At 47.2% G+C, this 18,767-nt stretch overlaps 2 protein-coding genes across 3 annotated transcripts in view; both read right to left on the minus strand.

The window, feature by feature from the left end:
* Positions 1-14,923, minus strand: part of SAG (S-antigen visual arrestin) — a 39,953-nt gene extending 25,030 nt beyond the window's left edge. Inside the window, exons 1-2 of the mRNA XM_089916205.1 lie at positions 6,574-14,923; positions 2,290-2,350 (exon numbers count right to left, since the gene is read on the minus strand). Of these exons, the coding sequence (XP_089772331.1) occupies positions 2,290-2,350; positions 6,574-6,648 (136 nt within the window). The 5' untranslated portion in view covers positions 6,649-14,923. The remainder of the gene's footprint in view (positions 1-2,289; positions 2,351-6,573) is intronic.
* Positions 14,924-17,045: 2,122 nt separating this feature from the next.
* The window catches only part of ATG16L1 (autophagy related 16 like 1), a 46,789-nt gene continuing 45,067 nt past the window's right edge, over positions 17,046-18,767 (minus strand). For both annotated transcript variants that reach the window (XM_022567992.3, XM_022567993.3), the window contains one exon: positions 17,046-18,602. In XM_022567992.3, coding sequence (XP_022423700.1) covers positions 18,509-18,602 — 94 coding nt within the window. In that variant the 3' untranslated portion in view covers positions 17,046-18,508. The remainder of the gene's footprint in view (positions 18,603-18,767) is intronic.

The following is an 18,767-nucleotide window of genomic DNA, read 5'->3' on the forward strand; positions in this document are numbered from 1 at the left end:
GTTACATCTTAGATAATGACAGTACAATCTCAAAACTAGGAGGTTGACGTGGGCACAATGTGTGTATGGTTCTAAGTCATATTATCAAATGGAGATTTGTGTAACCACCACTGCAATCTGGATACAGAACTGTTCCCTCACCACAGAGATCTCCCTCTTGGGCTATCCCTTTGTAGTCACGCCCAGCTGCCTCTCCCCACCATCCTTAGCCCTCAGCAACCACTGTTCAGTTTTCCTTTTCTATAACGTTGTCATGTCTAAGATGTTATATAAATGGAATCATACAGTATATGGCCTCTTGAGATTGGCTTTTTCCACTCATTACAGTGTCCTTGAGACCCACAAGCTGTTGCATGGATTGGTAGTTCAATCTTGAGACCCACAGGCTGTTGCATGGATTTGGTAGCTCAATCTTGAGACCCACAGGCTGTTGCATGGATTTGGTAGCTCAATCTCGAGACCCACAGGCTGTTGCATGGATTTGGTAGCTCAATCTTGAGACCCACAGGCTGTTGCATGGATTTGGTAGCTCAATCTTGAGACCCACAGGCTGTTGCATGGATTGGTAGCTCAATCTTGAGACCCACAGGCTGTTGCATGGATTGGTAGCTCACTCTTGAGACCCACAGGCTGTTGCATGGATTTGGTAGCTCAATCTCGAGACCCACAGGCTGTTGCATGGATTGGTAGCTCAATCTCGAGACCCACAGGCTGTTGCATGGATTGGTAGCTCAATCTTGAGACCCACAGGCTGTTGCATGGATTGGTAGCTCAATCTTGAGACCCACAGGCTGTTGCATGGATTGGTAGCTCAATCTCGAGACCCACAGGCTGTTGCATGGATTGGTAGCTCAATCTCGAGACCCACAGGCTGTTGCATGGATTGGTAGCTCAATCTTGAGACCCACAGGCTGTTGCATGGATTGGTAGCTCACTCTTGAGACCCACAGGCTGTTGCATGGATTGGTAGCTCAATCTTGAGACCCACAGGCTGTTGCATGGATTGGTAGCTCAATCTTTGTCAGTGCTGAGTAGTGTCCCAAGGCATGGATGTGCCCCAGCTTGTTTAATCTTATTCGCCTGCTGGAGACGTTTAGGTTCTTTCCAGTTTGGAGCTACTACAAACAAAGCTGCTGTGAACAGTCATGTACAAGTTTTGTGTGGACGTAAGTTTTCACTTCTCTGGGATAAATGTCCAGGAATGCAACTGCTGGGTCACATGAGAAGTGGATGTTTAGCTTTTAAAGAAGCTGCCAAACTGTTTTCCAGAGTGGCTGCTCCACTTTACATTCCCATTCCCGCCAGCAAGGCACGAGCGATGCAGTATCTCTACATCCTTGCCAGCGTTTGGTATGGTCACTATTTTTAATTTTAGCCATTCTGACAAGCATATAATATTTCATTGTGGTTTTAATTTGCATTTCCCTAACGACTAATGTTGTTGAACATTTTTCTTTTCTTTGTTTTAGAAATGAAATCAGGTCTTTTTTTTTTTCTTTGGCTGCGCTGGGTCTTCGTTGCTGCACGCGGGCTTTCTCTAGTTGCGGTGAGCAGGGGCTACTCTTCATTGTAGTGCACGGGCTTCTCATTGCTGTGGCTTCTCTTGCTATGGAGCATGGGCTCTAGGTGTGCAGGCTTCAGTAGTTGTGGTTCGTGGGCCCTAGAGCGCAGGCTCAGTAGTTGTGGTGCACGGGCTTAGTTGCTCTGTGGCATGTGGGATCTTCCCGGACCAGGGCTTGAACCCGTGTCCCCTGCATTGGCAGGCGGATTCTTAACCACTGCGCCACCAGGGAAGTCCTGAACATTTTTCTTTTTGTTGTTGTTGAACATTCTTCTATGTGCTCATTTGTCACCTATATATTTTCTTTAATGAAATGCCTTTTCATGTTGTTTGTCTATTTTCTAATTGGATTTTTTTTTAACTGGTGAGTTTTGAATGTTCTTTATCTAGAAATGAGTCCTTTGTCTCATTTAAATTTGTCTCCAATCAGCCAGTGGCACCTTGATGATGTTTTAATTTGCATTTCTTTGATTAGATTATTAATGAAGTCAATTTAAAAAACACAAAACTAGTGTTTGTCTGATGACTTAAAGGAAAACCAGCATTAAAATCTCACCCCAGGAGACTTCCACGGCGGTCCAGTAGTTAAGACTCTGCACATCCATTGCAGGGGCCATGGGTTCGATCCCCGGCCGGGGAACTAAGATCCCGCATGCCACGCGGCACGACCAATAAATAAATAAATAAAGAAAGAAAGAAAGAAAAAACTCACCCCAAACTCAACTTACCCACAGGCTCTACTTGGTCAACATGGTCTATATAGTCTCTCTTCCCCAAGTAGATGGTCACCTGTGGGGAGAACAGGTATGGATTCTAAATGGCCAAAGAACACTAAGGTTTCATGTTAAAAATCAGTAGCAACCAATAAAAATAAATAAATAAAAATTAGCAACAGCCGAAACATTCTGACCAGTCCTGAGAAGAGGAGCGGCCTGGCTCTGCAGCTTGTCCACAACCTCCTCTCTCCCTGCTTGGCTGTAGGCGGACATAGTGGATTGCAGGCAAGCTGTGATCTTTCCTCAACCTCATAAAGTGCTCCAAGGAATTCTTCCCACCCCTTGGATAGCTCCCTGTTCTCCCCACCTTTTCCCATCAAGCCCAGGTCTGATATCAACCAGGTAAACTTGTTGAGTTCATTGATGATACTTTAGTGGAAAGTTATGCCTATGCATATGAGGCGCCTGTCAGCTATTTGCATGTTAAGCCTTTTATCTCTAGCTGTGAATGAAAGGTTTCTCCTCCTTGTTAGAAGAGTTTCTGATTAAGAGGCAGGTGTTCTGGAGTCCCTGAAATCCTCTCAGGTGAGCATCTATACAGATAAACCTGAGCCCATGCCCTGAAGAATGGGGGAAGGGGTCCTGGATGGGAAGAGATGACCATGTCTCAGTCCTTGTCCTATCTGTTTCAATGCCCCTGGCAGCAAAGGTCTCTTTACCAACCCCCTTTGTGGGAGAGCATGGGTTGGGTTCACCACCACTCACCACTTTAACCCACAGCACTGTGACTGCCGTGATGGTAAGAATTCTCTTATTCGTCTTTCAGCCATCACAGTATCTAGTATAGTATCTGGTGCATACAGGGATTAAATCAACATTTGCTAAGTACACCGATGAGTGAGTGCATGGACCCTGGCTAGCCTCCTTCTTCCCTAAGCCTCTGAAACTCATATTTTTATTTCCAAGAACACTCAAAATAATTTTTGTTGGCATTGTATCATCTCCTGTATCTACCCCCTCATGGCAGTATCCTGGAGAGGATCTCTATGGCTTCCAGGTTATTTGCGTTATTGATGTTGAAGCACCTGAAGGACAGCATAGCCAGGTGATCGGGATGGGGGCGGGGAGTTAGACGGTGAAAGGATGCTTTCTGGGCAAAACAATTCAGTGTGTACAAAGCCCAGAGCCAAGAGAATGCTTCTGGAACTGCCAATGGTTTCATCTGTGGGTGAATGGCCTCCAAATGGGCATGCAAGCTGATGCCAGAAAGGGTCTTATAGGACCGGACCCTAAAGAATCTAGGAGGACATGGAAGCATTTGAAGCAGGATGAAAGGCCTGCAATTAAACGGCATGTAGTGATTGTCATGTACCAGGCGCCAAGCTAAGTACACTGACTACATTATTTCACTTAATCCTCACAACTACTCTTTGAGCTAGGGATTACGCCCATTTTATAGAGGAGAACACTGAGACTTTGGTTGCACTGGCAGCAAAAGGGAAAGCTGATCGTGGTCTGGAGGAGGGAGCACTGAGAGTGAACGGAGGGGAGAAGGTGGGTGGAGAGCACATGTCTTCTTTCTCAAGCTTTGGCTGTGAAGGAAGGAGAGCTAGAAAGGGGACGGGGTCAAGAGGGAGTTTGTTGTTCTTGTTGCTGTTGTTGCTGTTTTTAAGATGCATGAGGTGGGTACTTGTTGTCATGCTCAGGCCAAGTACTGGTAGAGAGGGAGAGGCTGCACATAGCCCCAGAGGGAGGCTGATGGTGGAGGACCCTAAGAAGGTGGTGGACCGTGACCCAGGCTGTAAGCAGCATGAACCTCCATGGAAGAAACAGCACCTCTTCTGCTGCAATTGGAAGAGGAGAGAAGAGACAGGAGCAGGTAGAGAAGTGGGGCTGGATGATGTGAGGCTGCAGCCCACCTGCTGCTTGCAAACCCCATAGCCACGTGCCCCATCTTCCTGGATAAAAGTCATCAACTGTAGGGAGTCCCCTGGTGGTCTAGTGGTTAGGATTCCGGGCTTTCACTTCCGCGGCCTGGGTTCAATCCCTGATCGGGCGGGGAAGTGAGATCCCACAAGCCACAGGGTGAGGCCAAAAGAAAAAAAGTCACCAATTGTGTCCAGGGTCCCATGTGGTTGTGTAGTAAGAGGAGACCACCCCAGAGGATGATTCTTTTTCCTTTTTTTACCCAGTTTTATTGAGATATAATTGACATATTGTATAAGTTTAAGGTGTACAACATAACGATGTATGTATAAATTGCAAAGCAATAACCACAATAAATTTAGTTAACATCCATCACAGAGGAGGATTCTTTTTTTTTTTTTTTTTGCGGTACGCGGGCCTCTCACTGTTGTGGCCTCTCCCATTGCGGAGCACAGGCTCCGGACGCGCAGGCTCAGCGGCCATGGCTCACGGGCCCAGCCGCTCCGCGGCACGTGGGATCCTCCCGGACCGGGGCGCGAACCCACGTCCCCTGCATCGGCAGGCGGACTCTCAATCACTGCGCCACCAGCGAAGCCCGAGGATGATTCTTGATTGGCCAGATCCAATTCTTTTGGCTCGGGATGGCTTTAAGGTGGGCATGTGACCCAGTTTTGACCAATGAGATATGAGAGAAGTCTGCTGGAGAAATATAACCTCACCCTTAAGAGACCCCAGGAAGCAACAGCCTTTTCCTTCTTCTAGAAGAAAGTGAGGGTAAGGCACCTGAAGCTGGGGCAGCCGTCTTGCCACCAGCCAGAGGATGAAGATCACCAAAGACGGACGAGTGGAGAGACTCACAGAGAAACACAGCCAGGGCCCTGGCACCCACACCTGCAGCCAGGCAAAACTTGCCACCGAAATGATCCTAATACGTGACACGTTAACTGATGAATTGTGTTTTCCTCCTATATACAAAAGTTCTAAATTTCCCAGGTCAAAGATGTCTATCTGGATGTGAGGAAGAAAAAAGTGAGAAAATGATATGGCCCAGCAGGAGTGTTTTCTTTCTTCTTTTGCCAGAAGACAAGATAAAGTGCACTGGAAAGACACAAGTTGGAAGAGAGTCGGGAGGATGAAAGTTTGAGGGGTACCCAACTTGTCTCCCCAAAGAATCAGAGGACTTGATGAAAATGATGGACATCCTCAGCGAGGGAGAGGAGAGGTAGGGAGTGTCTGTGCAAAGCCCGATTCTCTCGTGAGGCGCGAAAGCATCGGAGAGTTCCTTTCGGGCGCAGTATGTATAGGCTTCAGAAGTCAACTAGAAGAATGACCTAGAATCACATTGTCCAATACGACAGCTACTAGCTCCAGGTGGCCACCAGCACTTGAATATGGCCACTCCAAGCTGACGTGCTATAAATGTAGAACACACATCAGGTTTGAACAACTTAGAAAACGAAGGGAAAATACGTTGTTAACAATTTTTATATCATTTACATGTTGAAATGATAGTTTTTTGGATATATTGGGTTAAATATAGTATTAAAATGAATTCCCCATTTCTTCTTACTTTTTTAACATGGCTACTAGAAAATTTTAAATTAGATATGTGGCTTGCTTTGGATGGTGCTGAACTAGATTATGAGCCCCTAAGAATCCATAGAGTGGAGCGAGGAGATCCCATCCTCGGAGGCTGTGGGGTGGGCTCTCCATAGGGTGTCCCAGGCCAGGAAGTTCACAGGCACATCTAGACTATCTAACGTGCCCCCGATGGAGCCAACAATGGCATCGTCCCTGCCAAATATGCGGAGTGCCAGGATATTGGGTGGCCATGCAGCCACAGTGCTGAGGGGCAGAAAGGGAGCAGCAGGAGATGCTCCCTTATCCAGTGACCCTGGAGGCCCAGCAAGGTTTGAGAGCATGGCAGCTGGGGTGGGTGACAGAAGGTAGAGAGTTGCATTGATCCATTGATCCAGCATCAGGGCTTTCACCAGGCAGTTAGGTGAGATGATAGAAAAAGGGTCAAGGAAGTTAGAGATACTGACCAAACAATGTTTGAAACGGTTAAGTCATGGGTTCAAGGCTAGGAAAAGAGGTAAAACTGGAGGCGAGGGGTTGGGGACTGAGAGATTAGGAGAAAATTAAGGGTCTTGGGACTAAAGTCTTGTTGATATCAAAGAGAATTTATATTTCTGCAATTTACTCATTCATTTATATCTCATTTATCATCCATCTCAGACAGAGATGGAAAATAGACATAGAGCTTCCATTGACCTCATAAGATTTTGATGTTGATTATGTCTATTCGAAAAAGCTCCTTTAAAAAAAAAAAAAGATTACTACTAAGCCCCTCACCTCTGTACTACTTACCGATTTGTCCCGGGAGATCTTCTTGAAGATAACGTGGTTTGGTGTTGACTTACTGTCCTGCGCGTTGGCCTCCATGTTATCTGTCCCTGGCAGCTTCTTCCCTTTGGGGTGTTGTGTCAGGTTTTAGAGGGCTAGGAAAAGGTAAAATCATCTTAAATATAAAGTCAGGAACATTCTGTGAATAAAACCCATACATGAGATGCTGGACATCCATCAGACATTTCCTTCTACCCGCCTCAATACCCACGTTTGACTAAATAAGGGCTTCGTCTAGTTTGTATTTTACTAGAGTGTGCTTTTTTTGTTTAAAGGTGTTTTATTTTTCCTGATAAGCCTCAGACATTTCTTAGCAAAGCTCACCAGGACGTCCAGATAGATTCCAATGAGAAGGTTTTACTTTGAGACTAAGCCTTGGTATCGTCACATTAAGCCAGACTGAATTTAAAATTCTATCTTGACGATATATTACGGCAATTAAAATAGAAAAAGTCCCTGCAAACCACAGCATAACCACTTCACGAATATCATTTTAAAAATACGTTAAATCCCCAAAAGTTTTGCTCAGCAATTCATACTGAGCGGTGCTTTCCCTTTCCTGCCATCTCTCACCACTCCCCAGCTTTACCCACAACAAAGAGGCCATCTGAGCTGTCTGGAATTCAGTGCGCTCCTTAACAAGCAACGTCCATGAAAACTACACAGAAAAGGTGAAACTGGGACAGACTGACTACACGAAAATGCCAGTCTTCCTGGCGCTGGCTCTTCCCTGCGCCCTGCCCTGAGTTTCTGAGAAGGCTTGTTCGAGGGTGACCACATACCTTGGGCAACCAGCTGGGACGGTCCCAGGAGGTGAGGAGAGGGTCTCTGTGTCCTCCGGGGTGAGCAGGCAGCCAGCCCTTGCTCTGTCTAAACAGATGACCCCACTTGGGCCCTGGCTGACTGGAATTTGTAGGGAATCTGGAGAGGGTGCCCACACCCAGGTCTTAATGTCTAGAAGCCAAATCCCATTTAGGGAGTAGAGTGGCAACTGGATTAGTGCTGAGACGGGAGAAATGGTAGTTTCAGCAGTTCAAAGCATTAGACAAGGGCCCAGAGGGGCTCCCAGCGCAGGAGCTGTCAAGCTTGAGTGGGGAAGGTTTGGGGGAGGGATGACAGCTAAATGAAAGCTATTTTATCTTAATCCACTTTGGGTTCTGGAAATAGACTGATTATCCCTTCACTCCTGGTTTCACCAGGAGAAGGGATTTTCAAGAGCTCAACCAAATTGATTAAACTCAGCAGGCAGCTAACGCAACCTTGGGGGCGGGGATATAAACAAAAAGGTCAAGGAGAAATGTCAGCCTCAAGATAAACCCTGGTGTTATGCAAGCCAAACTAGTCATGTCCCTCTCCTCTGCCCTACGTGCTATTGATTACATCACGAGTCCTGTCAATTTGCCCCCAGTGTCTCCAGAATCTTAGTCTCCCATCCCCAGCGCTCCCTCTTGAGTCCATACCAGCCCCTTTGTTTTCCTGGTCTGACTACATCCTTCTCCACGCTGCAGAGGGGGCTCCCAAGCCCTGAGCAGTCACCCTCCCGCTCAGCATCTCGCCTTGCTCTCAGCTACAGGCGCACAACTTTAAAGCCACACGCTTGAGCCTCCGCCTGCTGTTCCCCATCTCCCTGTACCGCCTCTCGCTGTTTGCTTTTGCCTGGAACCATCCTCTTCTCCTTTCCTCCTTGACTCTTTTCATCCTTCAGATTCCAGCTCAAGAGTCACTTCCTCAGGAGAGCCTTCCCCAACCTCTCCGACTAGGTTGGAGGCACTATTGCATTCGATGCTTGTACAGGAGATGATTTTACCGTCTCTCTTCCCATACTTGACTCTAGGCTCCATGACGTCAGGGACCCATGCCGTTTTGTTTCCCTTATCTTTGTATTCCAGTGCCCAGAACAGGATACTCAGCGAATGAATGCATGGGATGGTGTGGCCACTAACACATATATGTACTGGACTTGAGCTGGTGTGTGGGAGTGAAGCCAGTCTAAGCAGAAAGTGACGTTTGGGGTGTTAGCATCTATCGAAACACTCCAGTGGCTTCCCACCTAAGTCTGGATAATGTCTGCAAGGCCCTGCATGATCTGGGCCCCCTTCTTCCCACCTCACCCACTTTGCTCCAGTCCACTGGCCTCTTTGCTTTTCTTCAAACCTGCCTCAGGGCCTTTGCATTTACTGTTTCCTCTTCTGGAACACTTTTCCCACAGATAGTCACTTGGCTCACTCCCTTAATTCCTTTGGGTCTTTACTTCAATGTCACCCTATCTATCTATATCCTATTGTGTACCATCTCACCCAACACTTCTGTCCTCCTTCTCTGCATTACCTTTCTCTGTAGCACTTATCAGCAACTGACATACAAGATAATTTATCTTGTTCATTGTCTGTCCCCCCACCCCAACATAAGTTCCAGGACTGTAGAGATTTATGACTGTTTTGTTCCTATCCCATCTCCAGGACCTAGAATAGGGCCTCAGTGGACTTTTGAGCGAATCAATGAGTCACTGGATTGCAACAGTATAATGGCTGGCAATAGCTAAAGTTGGGAACAATTTTAATTTCTAAGGGAGAAAACTTAAAAAATTTTTAACGTAGGAATGCCAGCTAATAAATGCAAAGGGAATGATAGAATTGGAAAAACATCATTTGACAAACTCTGATGGTATTAATCATGCCTTTTTGTTTCCTGTAATTCTGATGCTTTGACATCTGAGGCTTTGCTGACCCTGGAGAGACTGCCATCCCAGGGCTAGCTCTTTCCTAGAGAGAATAAATGACTGCTTTTCATATGCAAACCAACCAACTCAGAGCCCATACACCCCAAAGGCCTCCTTTCCTCCTTTGCTGGGCTCTTACACTCTGAGCCACTACTGCCCGGCCCTAATCACCCTGGGGCCAGGTATCAGACAACTGGAGACAGCCCCTGCACTCCAGGGCCTGCTGAAGTAAATAGCCAATCTTAAGTCTGCTTACCCTATCTCACCCGTTCTTGCCCATGGAAACCACAAAAGAACTCTTGCCCATGTTTTCTCCTTGATCCTTCTACCTCCTGACTGGCCCTGGTGCTTCCCCGCATGGCCTGCCCCCTCTTTTTGGTAACTGTAACAAACTATCTTTTCAACAGCAATCGTCTCCAGATCTGTTGACCTCGCCATAGCTGAATAATAGTAAAACTTACGTTTTAAAATACTGATGACATTATTGACTCAGACAAGGATTCTTTATTGGTGTGAAAATCATTAGGTGAAGTGTGGAAGGGGAGATGGCTATTCCTGTGACACCAAAGTGATGCCATATAGATTATGACTCTTCACAAGGTGCAAAGCCGAACTATACAACAGGGGATCAGCCACAGTCCAATGTCAATCTTTGCATCACAAATGGTGTCAACCAATGTGATGTGTCACCTTGCAGCAGCTGGAATCCATCAAGCCTTTAGACATCACTTCTCGTTTTTAGGAAATACAAGGAATAGTTAAATGAGACCACAAGAGAGCTACCAGATGAATGTAGAAAGTGGCTGATCTCTTTCATAAGTCAATGTCATAGGAAAGAGATGCATTAGATTAAGACACTTAAGGAACATCCAGATGTACTGTGTGGTCCCAAATGGACAAACAGGATGTACAGTCCATTTCTGGCCTGTTGGGGAAATCTGAATATGCTCTAATAATGTATCAGTAATATGTCATATGAGCTCTGACACGCAGGATGGAAATTACTGGACTAGGAAGGTAGAGATTGTGACTGAAGAAGGTCATAGGATGGTATGTACAGTATGATCACATTTTGCAAACGCACAAGTCTATGTATGGATATACATGCACACATGTGTGTTATCGTGCACACTATATGCATAATCTACGAGGACAGACACCAAAGAGCTGACACTGGTGGTCTGTGTGAAGGGAATGTTAGGTTTTGTTTTGAAGAAATCTTTTCTTGTCGCTTAAAAAAAAAAAAAGGAAGAAAAATGACTGGGGCCCTTCATTCAGTGTCCCCATCAGAAGGGCTGCCCTGAGCTGTGGGTGCTCCTGGGACCCCCGTTCTCCTGTTCTCCTGCAGCTGTGTTAGCTCCAGGCCCCCAAGGGTGCAGGTCTCAGTCACTGACCTGCCAATGCCGGGCAGGTAGGAAAATCTGGGGTGCACTGCATGCCAGACCTCACTCTTTTTGGAAACGGTAGTCTCTGGTAGTCATTCCCAGCCCCTGGTCTGTAATGCATTTTTCTCTGCTTGGTGGAGAAATGAGAAAAATAAGGACACTCTTGTCAGTTTTTTCATAGAACCAAATTATTCAGTATAAAGGACTGTCCTTTGTTCTAAGGTTATGAAGTTCTAAATTTTTCTATTTTTTTTATTTGAAGTTTTAAACTTTTAAATATTAAAATGTCCTTCTTCTTCCTCCCAATCTTTATTGAGATATACTTCACATCCAACCAAATCTACCCATTTTTAAGTGCGTGGTTTGATGATTTTAACCACCACTATGATCAAGACACATTTCCATCACCCCTAAAAGTTCCCTGGCACCCATTTCAGTCAACTCCTGGTCCCAGGTAGCCACTGATTTGCCTTCTGCCATTAGTTTTGCATTTCCTACAATTGATTATGAATTTAAGCATACAGAGAAAGGCTGGAATAGTATAATAAACACCTACATAGTCAACATGGAGATTCGACAATGAACATTTCACTGCATGTGCTCATCTATCTCTATTGCTTTTTTCCTTTTGAACCATTTGAAAGTAAATTGCAGACACTATGACAATCAACAAATGTCAGAATGCAGCCGCTAAGCCTAAGGACAAAGTGTCCTTCCTTTTATAGAGATGAGCGTAGATGGCAATTTAGAAAAAAAAAAAACCCTTACTTGGCCAAAATAAAAAGTTATCCACCTCTTTCTACAATTCTTTTAGAAATTTACTGGTCTATTAATGCTCAAAGTCTAAGAACCACTCACTGGCTATACAATACTTGTTTCTCTGGAGTCAGCATCCAGTGAGAAGCAGCTGCGAGTCCTGTGTTTCATTTCCCAACATCAAACGCAGCACCAGCTCGAGGGGGTGGGAGGTCGGGATATGCAGCTAAGAAGCTTAGAGGTTTTGGGGCTAGGTTATCATCTTAGGGGCTTACTAGGGCACACACATGAGGAAAACTGGTTCAGTCTGCTAACCGTCAACTACAAAATGAAAACCTTGCCTTAGTTTTACTGAAGCAGAGAGCACTTGACAAGTTTGAGGCTACTGTATTTATGCAGAGTGCCAGGGAATCAGAGCTTTTAAAAGCCACCCTCATTTCAACATGTACCACTTAGTCAATTGGCCTTAAGAACAGAGGGCTGTTTTTATGGGCTGGGCTGGCTAATGTCTGAAATCATAAATGCAACCCAACGGGCAGAGACCCTTGAAAAACGTTTAGTCTACACTCCATCCCTTGCTTTGATCTCCTCTACAATAGCCACAGAAGTTGTTGAATGCTTCCAGGGACAGGGAAATCACTACCACTTTTCTTTGAAATAGCATGAAGTGTGAGAAAATTTTTTGTAGGATGGAAATCAGCCTCCCTTCTACTTCTCTGCGTTGCTCCAAGTTAATCCAATCTCTTCCACACGTCAGTCTTTCATGATTAGAACACAGGTGCTCAAGCCACATGGGCACTGAAACCCTCCCACACCCAGACAGATCTCAAATGTCCATCTTGAAGCATCACACTGACATCAGTACTTAATGCTCCAGGTTTCTGTGCAGAAGGACCAAGTTGTACAAACGGCCCCAGACTGGAGTCCTGGGCTCCGTCGCTCACTGACGAATCCACTGCCATCTTGAGAAACTAGCTTGGCCTCACTGCTATTTGCTTTTCTCCATCTGTAGAAGGGGAGCCCACGAGCTGCCCTGGCTTGCAGGGTCAGGGAAATGCATCAAATGTGCAGACAAGGTCTTGAAAAGGATCCTGATGGATGTTCCTTCGTCCTCTCTGAGGTGAGAGCTTCTTCACCCTCTGGTCCTGCCACATGGGCCCTGACGCTAGAGGGGGTTTCGATGGTAATGAACTTGGAGTTGACCACAAACTGCGCTGCTTACACCTGAAGTTGAGCAAAATTAGGCAGAGCCTTCTGGAGAAGTTTGTTACACACAATGTGTCCCCTCAGATTCACGTGTTGAAGCCCGTTTACCGCCCAGTGTGACGGTATTTAGAGGTGGGGCCTTTGAATGAGGTCATCAGTGTGGTTCCGATCTGACAGGCTCTCCACTCTCCTTGTGCACAAACAAGTCTCATGAGCACACAGCTTAGTGGCAGTGAGGCCTCAGGATGAACTGAAGTCTACCCCGCCAGTGCCTGCCGCTCGGACTCCAGGCTCTGGAAGTGTGAGACACTTCTGTTGTTTAAGCCACTCAGGCTACGGTTTTTTTGTTCTTTTTTAAAAATTTCAATGATGTTTATTAAAGAAGTAATAATAGCATGAACAGGGCTTCCCTGGTGGCGCAGTGGCTGAGAGTCCGCCTGCCGACGCAGGGGACACGGGTTCGTGCCCCGGTCCGGGAAGATCCCACATGCCGCGGAGCGGCTGGGCCCATGAGCCATGGCTGCTGAGCCTGCGCGTCCGGAGCCTGTGCTCGGCAACGGGAGAGGCCACAACAGTGAGACGCCCACGTACAGGAAAAAAAAAAAAAAAAAAAAGCATGAACAAATGCAAGGTCTATGATATCTACCCATGCAGGCTACGGTATTTCATTATGGCAGCCCAAGCTGAGCAGGACGAGGGCCCGCGCTTTTCTACAGACAGATCAACTGCTATCGATCCAAAGTTTGGAAAAAAAAATGGACACTAATCCAGTTTAAGAAATACGCTTTTTTGTTGGAACTAGGTAGAGGTGGTGCTCGTACAACACTGTGAATGTGCTAAATGCCATTGTTCAGTTTAAAATGACTAATTTTATGTTAGCTGAATTTCAACTCAGTACATTTAAAAATAGTAGAAAAAAATATTTTACACCGCGACCCAGTACATACACACATATATACACAACACTCCTATGAAACAATATTTACCCTTGCTAAGTGGTTTATTCTTATTTTTTTAAACTACTCTCCCTCTTACTCTTCCTTTTAGCTGGTTACGATTCACTTTGTTTTTGCTGATTCAATTCTACTAAATAAAGACTTTGTGCCAAGTACTACGTGAATGTCAAGATGTCAAGGATATGATTGATCTTGAGACTTCTGGCTTACGACCTCTTAGAAGCACCTGGGCACGTACTCCGGGGAGCAATGGAATGTATGGCTTTCTATCTAGAAACTAGACCGCGTATAGCTTGTCTTCCTATGGGCCTGGCTCACGAGCATACCTTCCCATTGTCTCTGAAGTCCATTCCTCTGGAAAAATGAAGCCCAAAGCCTGAATTCCCCTGCTCTCTTCTCCAGGTCCTAGGGTTGGACCAAATCCCCAGAGCCTGGCACATAGCAATCTCCAGGGCTACATTCCCAAGTGGGACACAGAGCTTACATGAGGAAAGTCAACCAAATGCAGCGTGGCACACCAGTTGCCAGAACCGCCAAGGCGAGTCCCTTCCCTGTCCCCACTCTGCTCCGCAGTCCCACTCAGAGGCCGGGCTGCGCGTGCCACCTGCTCTAGCCAACGGGGTGTAACGGAGGTGACCGGGCAGAGCGACAAGCGGTCCCACAGACGCTTGATTTCTTGCCGCATCATCCTTGTTCCCCTTGCTGATGGCACATTAGCAGTCAGATACGAGTGAGGCCACCCTCTACCAGTTGCCCCCAATCCAGCCGGCTACGCCCGCTCACAGAATCAGGAGAAATAGTACTTGCTTTAAACCATTCCATGTCATGGCAGTTTGTTATGCAGCAAAAAGCTCACCGGATCCTGATTCACTTGTTTCTTTGCTGATTCAGTTCTACTAAATAAAAACTTTACTGAGTGCCCACTGTGTGCCAAGCACCACGTGAATGTCAAGGTGTCAAGGATATGGCTGATCCCAAGACTTCTGGCTTACGACTACTTAGAACCACCTGGTTCTAAGAGGTTGTAATCATAAAAAACATTGGAACAGTCAGGAAAATTTGAATATAGACTGGATAGTGGATAACAGGGTCACTTAATTCGGTGAGGTGTAATTGCGGCATGGTGTCCTTATTAGGTTGGGATGCATGCTGATTCATGGGGAAAATGACATGCTTGAACCTTGCTGTAAAGTACTCTGGCAATGGTACTGAGGGGCAGGTAGGTACACCTTGCTACATTGGTGTTTCCTTCGCCTCCTCGGGTTCTGGACCCCCAGAGACGTGGATGTTCCCATCATGCCTGCCACTCAGGGTTGGAAGAGGGCAGCTCGGCCCCCAGCAAGATGAGTAAGAGCAGAAGCGCCTGAAGGGTCCACCATGGCCAGAGCACAGACAGGATGCGAGAAGCGTCTGGAGTGAACATAGGGGAGAGTTCAGCAGCACAGATGGAAACCAGGGCTCCCTGAGGTGAGAGAATCCGATTCTGCCGAGGTGAGGGAGGGAGGCAAGAATCACTTTCTGGATCAGAGTCCAATCTTTCACTGGCACGTACCACACATCCTACGTGTTTCTACACAATCTATGCAAATACAGATATATTTCACTTTATTCAAGATTCCCAAAGTTTATTGGCTTGAAAATTTGGGATTTCTAGTGAGAATGAGCCTTACAGTAAGACACAAGAGAAAAGACGCAGTGGAATAAAGACAAACACGGGCAGCTCATCCTCGCCCCCGAAGAGGCACTTCCCGCTGGCTCACGTGGAGGGCTGGATGGGGCACCAATGCCCACCTGGGGGCCAGGACTCCGGAACAGCCTTTTGCTTCGCTGGGAAACTTCCCCCCATTTGTGAAATGGGATACACTTCAGATCTGACAGAATTTGAGCGCCATAGCTTCCTTATTACTATCCAAGACATCTCATAAAAACAAACATTGGTGGCTTCTGCAGCCTGGCAAGCAGTCCTGCACGAGGTTTCATCACTGCCACCCTTCTCTCCCGGTGCTGCACCCAGGCGGCGAGCTTCAGGTCTACATTTCAAATTGTCAGATTCCCCAAGATCACGATTGATCACGGTTGTGCTATAGATGTGAAGACACACAGTAGCTCCGCACACCTTGGTACACTCCAAACCCTGGAATTTCCCAACAAACACGCCCCTGGGGCCTCGGCTGGCCCCTCCCAGCTGAGAGCAGCTTCATCCACTTGCCCCAGTGTCCCCACAAAATATCCTGTGTGCTGTGATATGAAAGATGCATCGGGGCTTCACAAGATAAAGGTAAAAGTGAATGTGTGCACAGTATGTGCTATAAGAATAAGGCACAGAACTTGATATATCACACTATTTTGGGAAACCACCTAGGAAATATAAATTTTAAAAGTCTTTAATTCTCAGCCCGAGATATGCTAACGTCTGGATCAAAGCCCACTGCACGCTAGCTCTAACCAGTCAGGATTCACCTGGGAAATGAAAAAACCCCATGCCCACCTCCCACCCTGACCAATGAAACCAGCAGCACTGGAGGAGGGTCCCAGATGATCTGAGAAAAAGAGAATGAAGACCATGAGCTGGCTGGAAGCATGTTCCACCCAATGGAAGCCATACCTGTAACCCAGCCTTGGCAGTCAGGTGACCTGAAGAGAGCTTTACAGTATGGATGGATCTCAAACTGAAACATCTTTGTTAAGAGCAGAGAGCAGTCCTGCTTCCCTCCAAGGTCAAAACCCCCCCCCCCAGGATAATCAGAGGCTACGACAATGTTTACTTTCAGCCTTTTTGAAGAATGAGACTTACCTCCTTGAAGGCGACTGCAACAGGATCCCCACGTTCCGCTTTTTGGAGATTGCTGGCTGCCTCTGAGACTCCAGATCATGATGGAATCCTGACTCAAGCTGCTGGACTACCGCCTGGTAATGGGCTGGACAGGGGTCCTTGGGGGTGGGGGTGGGATATATCAGGGAGACCCTAATTTGTTATGGCACACGGCCGCTTGCTAGATATCTGAGCTGCTACGAATAAATCACTCTTCAATGAGGAAATTCATGTCCCTTCAGCGAAGAAGAGGCCTGGCGGCTGGGAGACACATACAGTTCACTATCAATCCTGTGAACAAAGTCTGCAGTGCAGGGACAGGAAGCTCGTACTGCTGCAGCGTGGAGCAGACCGCACAGCTGCCGAAATTTCGAAGAGACCCTTTTCTGGTTCCAGTTAAGATTTGCAAATGACGTGAAACTGGAACGCTGACGTTTACAGACAGTAATACCTTGGGCTTAAATGATGAACAATAAGGAAAGGCACGGGGACAGTATTAACCATCATTTACAAATGAATGAATACCAGGAAAACAAATGAAAAAAACCCAGCTTTTCGCCCTTAAGGATAAAGAAGAATAAAATAACTACCAAGAGGCATGGAGTGTGAAAAGTACATAACAGATTTCTTTTTTATTTACAATCAAGTTCTGTTGGGCAACATAATTAAATAAATAAAAGACATGCCCTGGCCTGTGAATTTCAACTCCCCTCAGCACGAGTTCCCTGAACAGCAAACTGAAAAGGGGAGGCGAGGGCAGGGGAAAGGGGAGAACAGAGCCACCAACACCATCAGAGGGAGCGCGCAGCCCGTCCTCGCCCTGCTCTAGCCCTCGCTCCCACAGATGTCCAGAGAACAAGTCTGGAAGGAAGAAAATTAAAGTGCGAATGAGTAAGTGATAAAAATATTGGTGTTTCAGTCACTCAAGGAACTAGAATTTTATAAACGAGTAAGATGGTAAAGATAAACGTTTAAAAAAAAAAATGCATAGGCCAGTTTCTTCCCAGCCTTACTCGCAAGTCCCGAAATCGAAAGACGGCATTCCCATGCTTCCTGGAATGGGCTTCCTGCACTAAAGCACCGAGGGGGTATTGCACATAGGCTTGGCAAAGGGGCAGCGACCCGGAACTACTGGCTCCAGGGTAATACACTGGAGGCCTCCAATCCCACACCACCGGCAACTGTAACCCCAGCACAGCCGGGAAGAAGGGGGCGGCCCACCTTCTGAGAAGCTACAGATGATCCGGGAATACAGTCTTTATTCCTGCAGCTCACCCGCTTCTCTGGAAAAAGGGTTGTGCACTTCTTCTCCTACCCACTGCCAATTTTTTTTTTTTTTAAACCAAATTGAGATTTATTTCTCGACCAAGAGATAGATATGTAGAACTGGGGGGGGGAGGGGAGGGAGGAAGGAGTTTTGAAGAACAGTTGCTTTCTAAGAACAGTTTAGGAGGCCTAAGGAAATTCCAACTGTGATCAGGTGAGATCAGAGTAAGAGCCTCGTAATAAAGACACAGACCAGCAGGGGGGACCACAGTCCCACTGTCCCTGTGGGCTACCTGAGGGCAGGGGTAATCCCACCTGGGTTTCTGTTAATCCATGATTAAAGCAAGTTCCCTGGGAAAATGACCCCAAGGTGACAGGACCTTCATCAGGCCAGAACCGACTTTGGAAGGACAGGAGAAAGCACAGGGGAGAAGCAACACCCGGTACAGGGGGCGTCTGCGGCACCGCCGCCCAGGGAAGAAGCCAGCAGGTGCCTGCACTCCCCCCGCTGAGGTATGCAAGATCAGAGCCAGTAGTGTTTCCCACTTGAATCAAGGCAAGAACCTGAACCTCTGCTGAGCGACCGCAGCATCAGGTTTTTCTCAGTGTTACTCTTTCAGGCCACGGGACCTCAGCCACGACCCTCGGGAGCCCTGCTCAAAGGCAGGCTACTGCGCCCCACGGCTCGAGCTCTTCTCTGGAGGTCAAAGCCACAGCCCAGGCGCCACCTGCCAGGACAGAGCCGTGGGGCCCGCGTGCCCCTCCAGCTTCTGATCCGCTCTCTCCTGACGAGGTGCCCTCAGTACTCTGACCACAGCACAGCTTTGCTTCCTTTGTCCACGCTGACGACATGGGAGCCGGCAGGCGACCAGGCCACGGCGTTGATCGCTGAGCTTCAAAGGGAGAGGTCGGAACGCGGGTGAGACATTCGTGGGCCGAGCACAGGGCTCCCTCGCCATCAGGGCGTCAGGCTTGTCCCAGCGCCCATTTTACTCGCCGGTGTGGCTCCCACGCACAGACAGGCGCTTAGAGAGCAAAAGAACTTGGAGGAACCCTGC

This window comes from Delphinapterus leucas, chromosome 8, assembly GCF_059928025.1.
Source record: "Delphinapterus leucas isolate spDelLeu-1000000601 "Yukka" chromosome 8, BTC_Dleu_Yukka2, whole genome shotgun sequence".
NCBI classification, from domain to species: domain Eukaryota; kingdom Metazoa; phylum Chordata; class Mammalia; order Artiodactyla; family Monodontidae; genus Delphinapterus; species Delphinapterus leucas.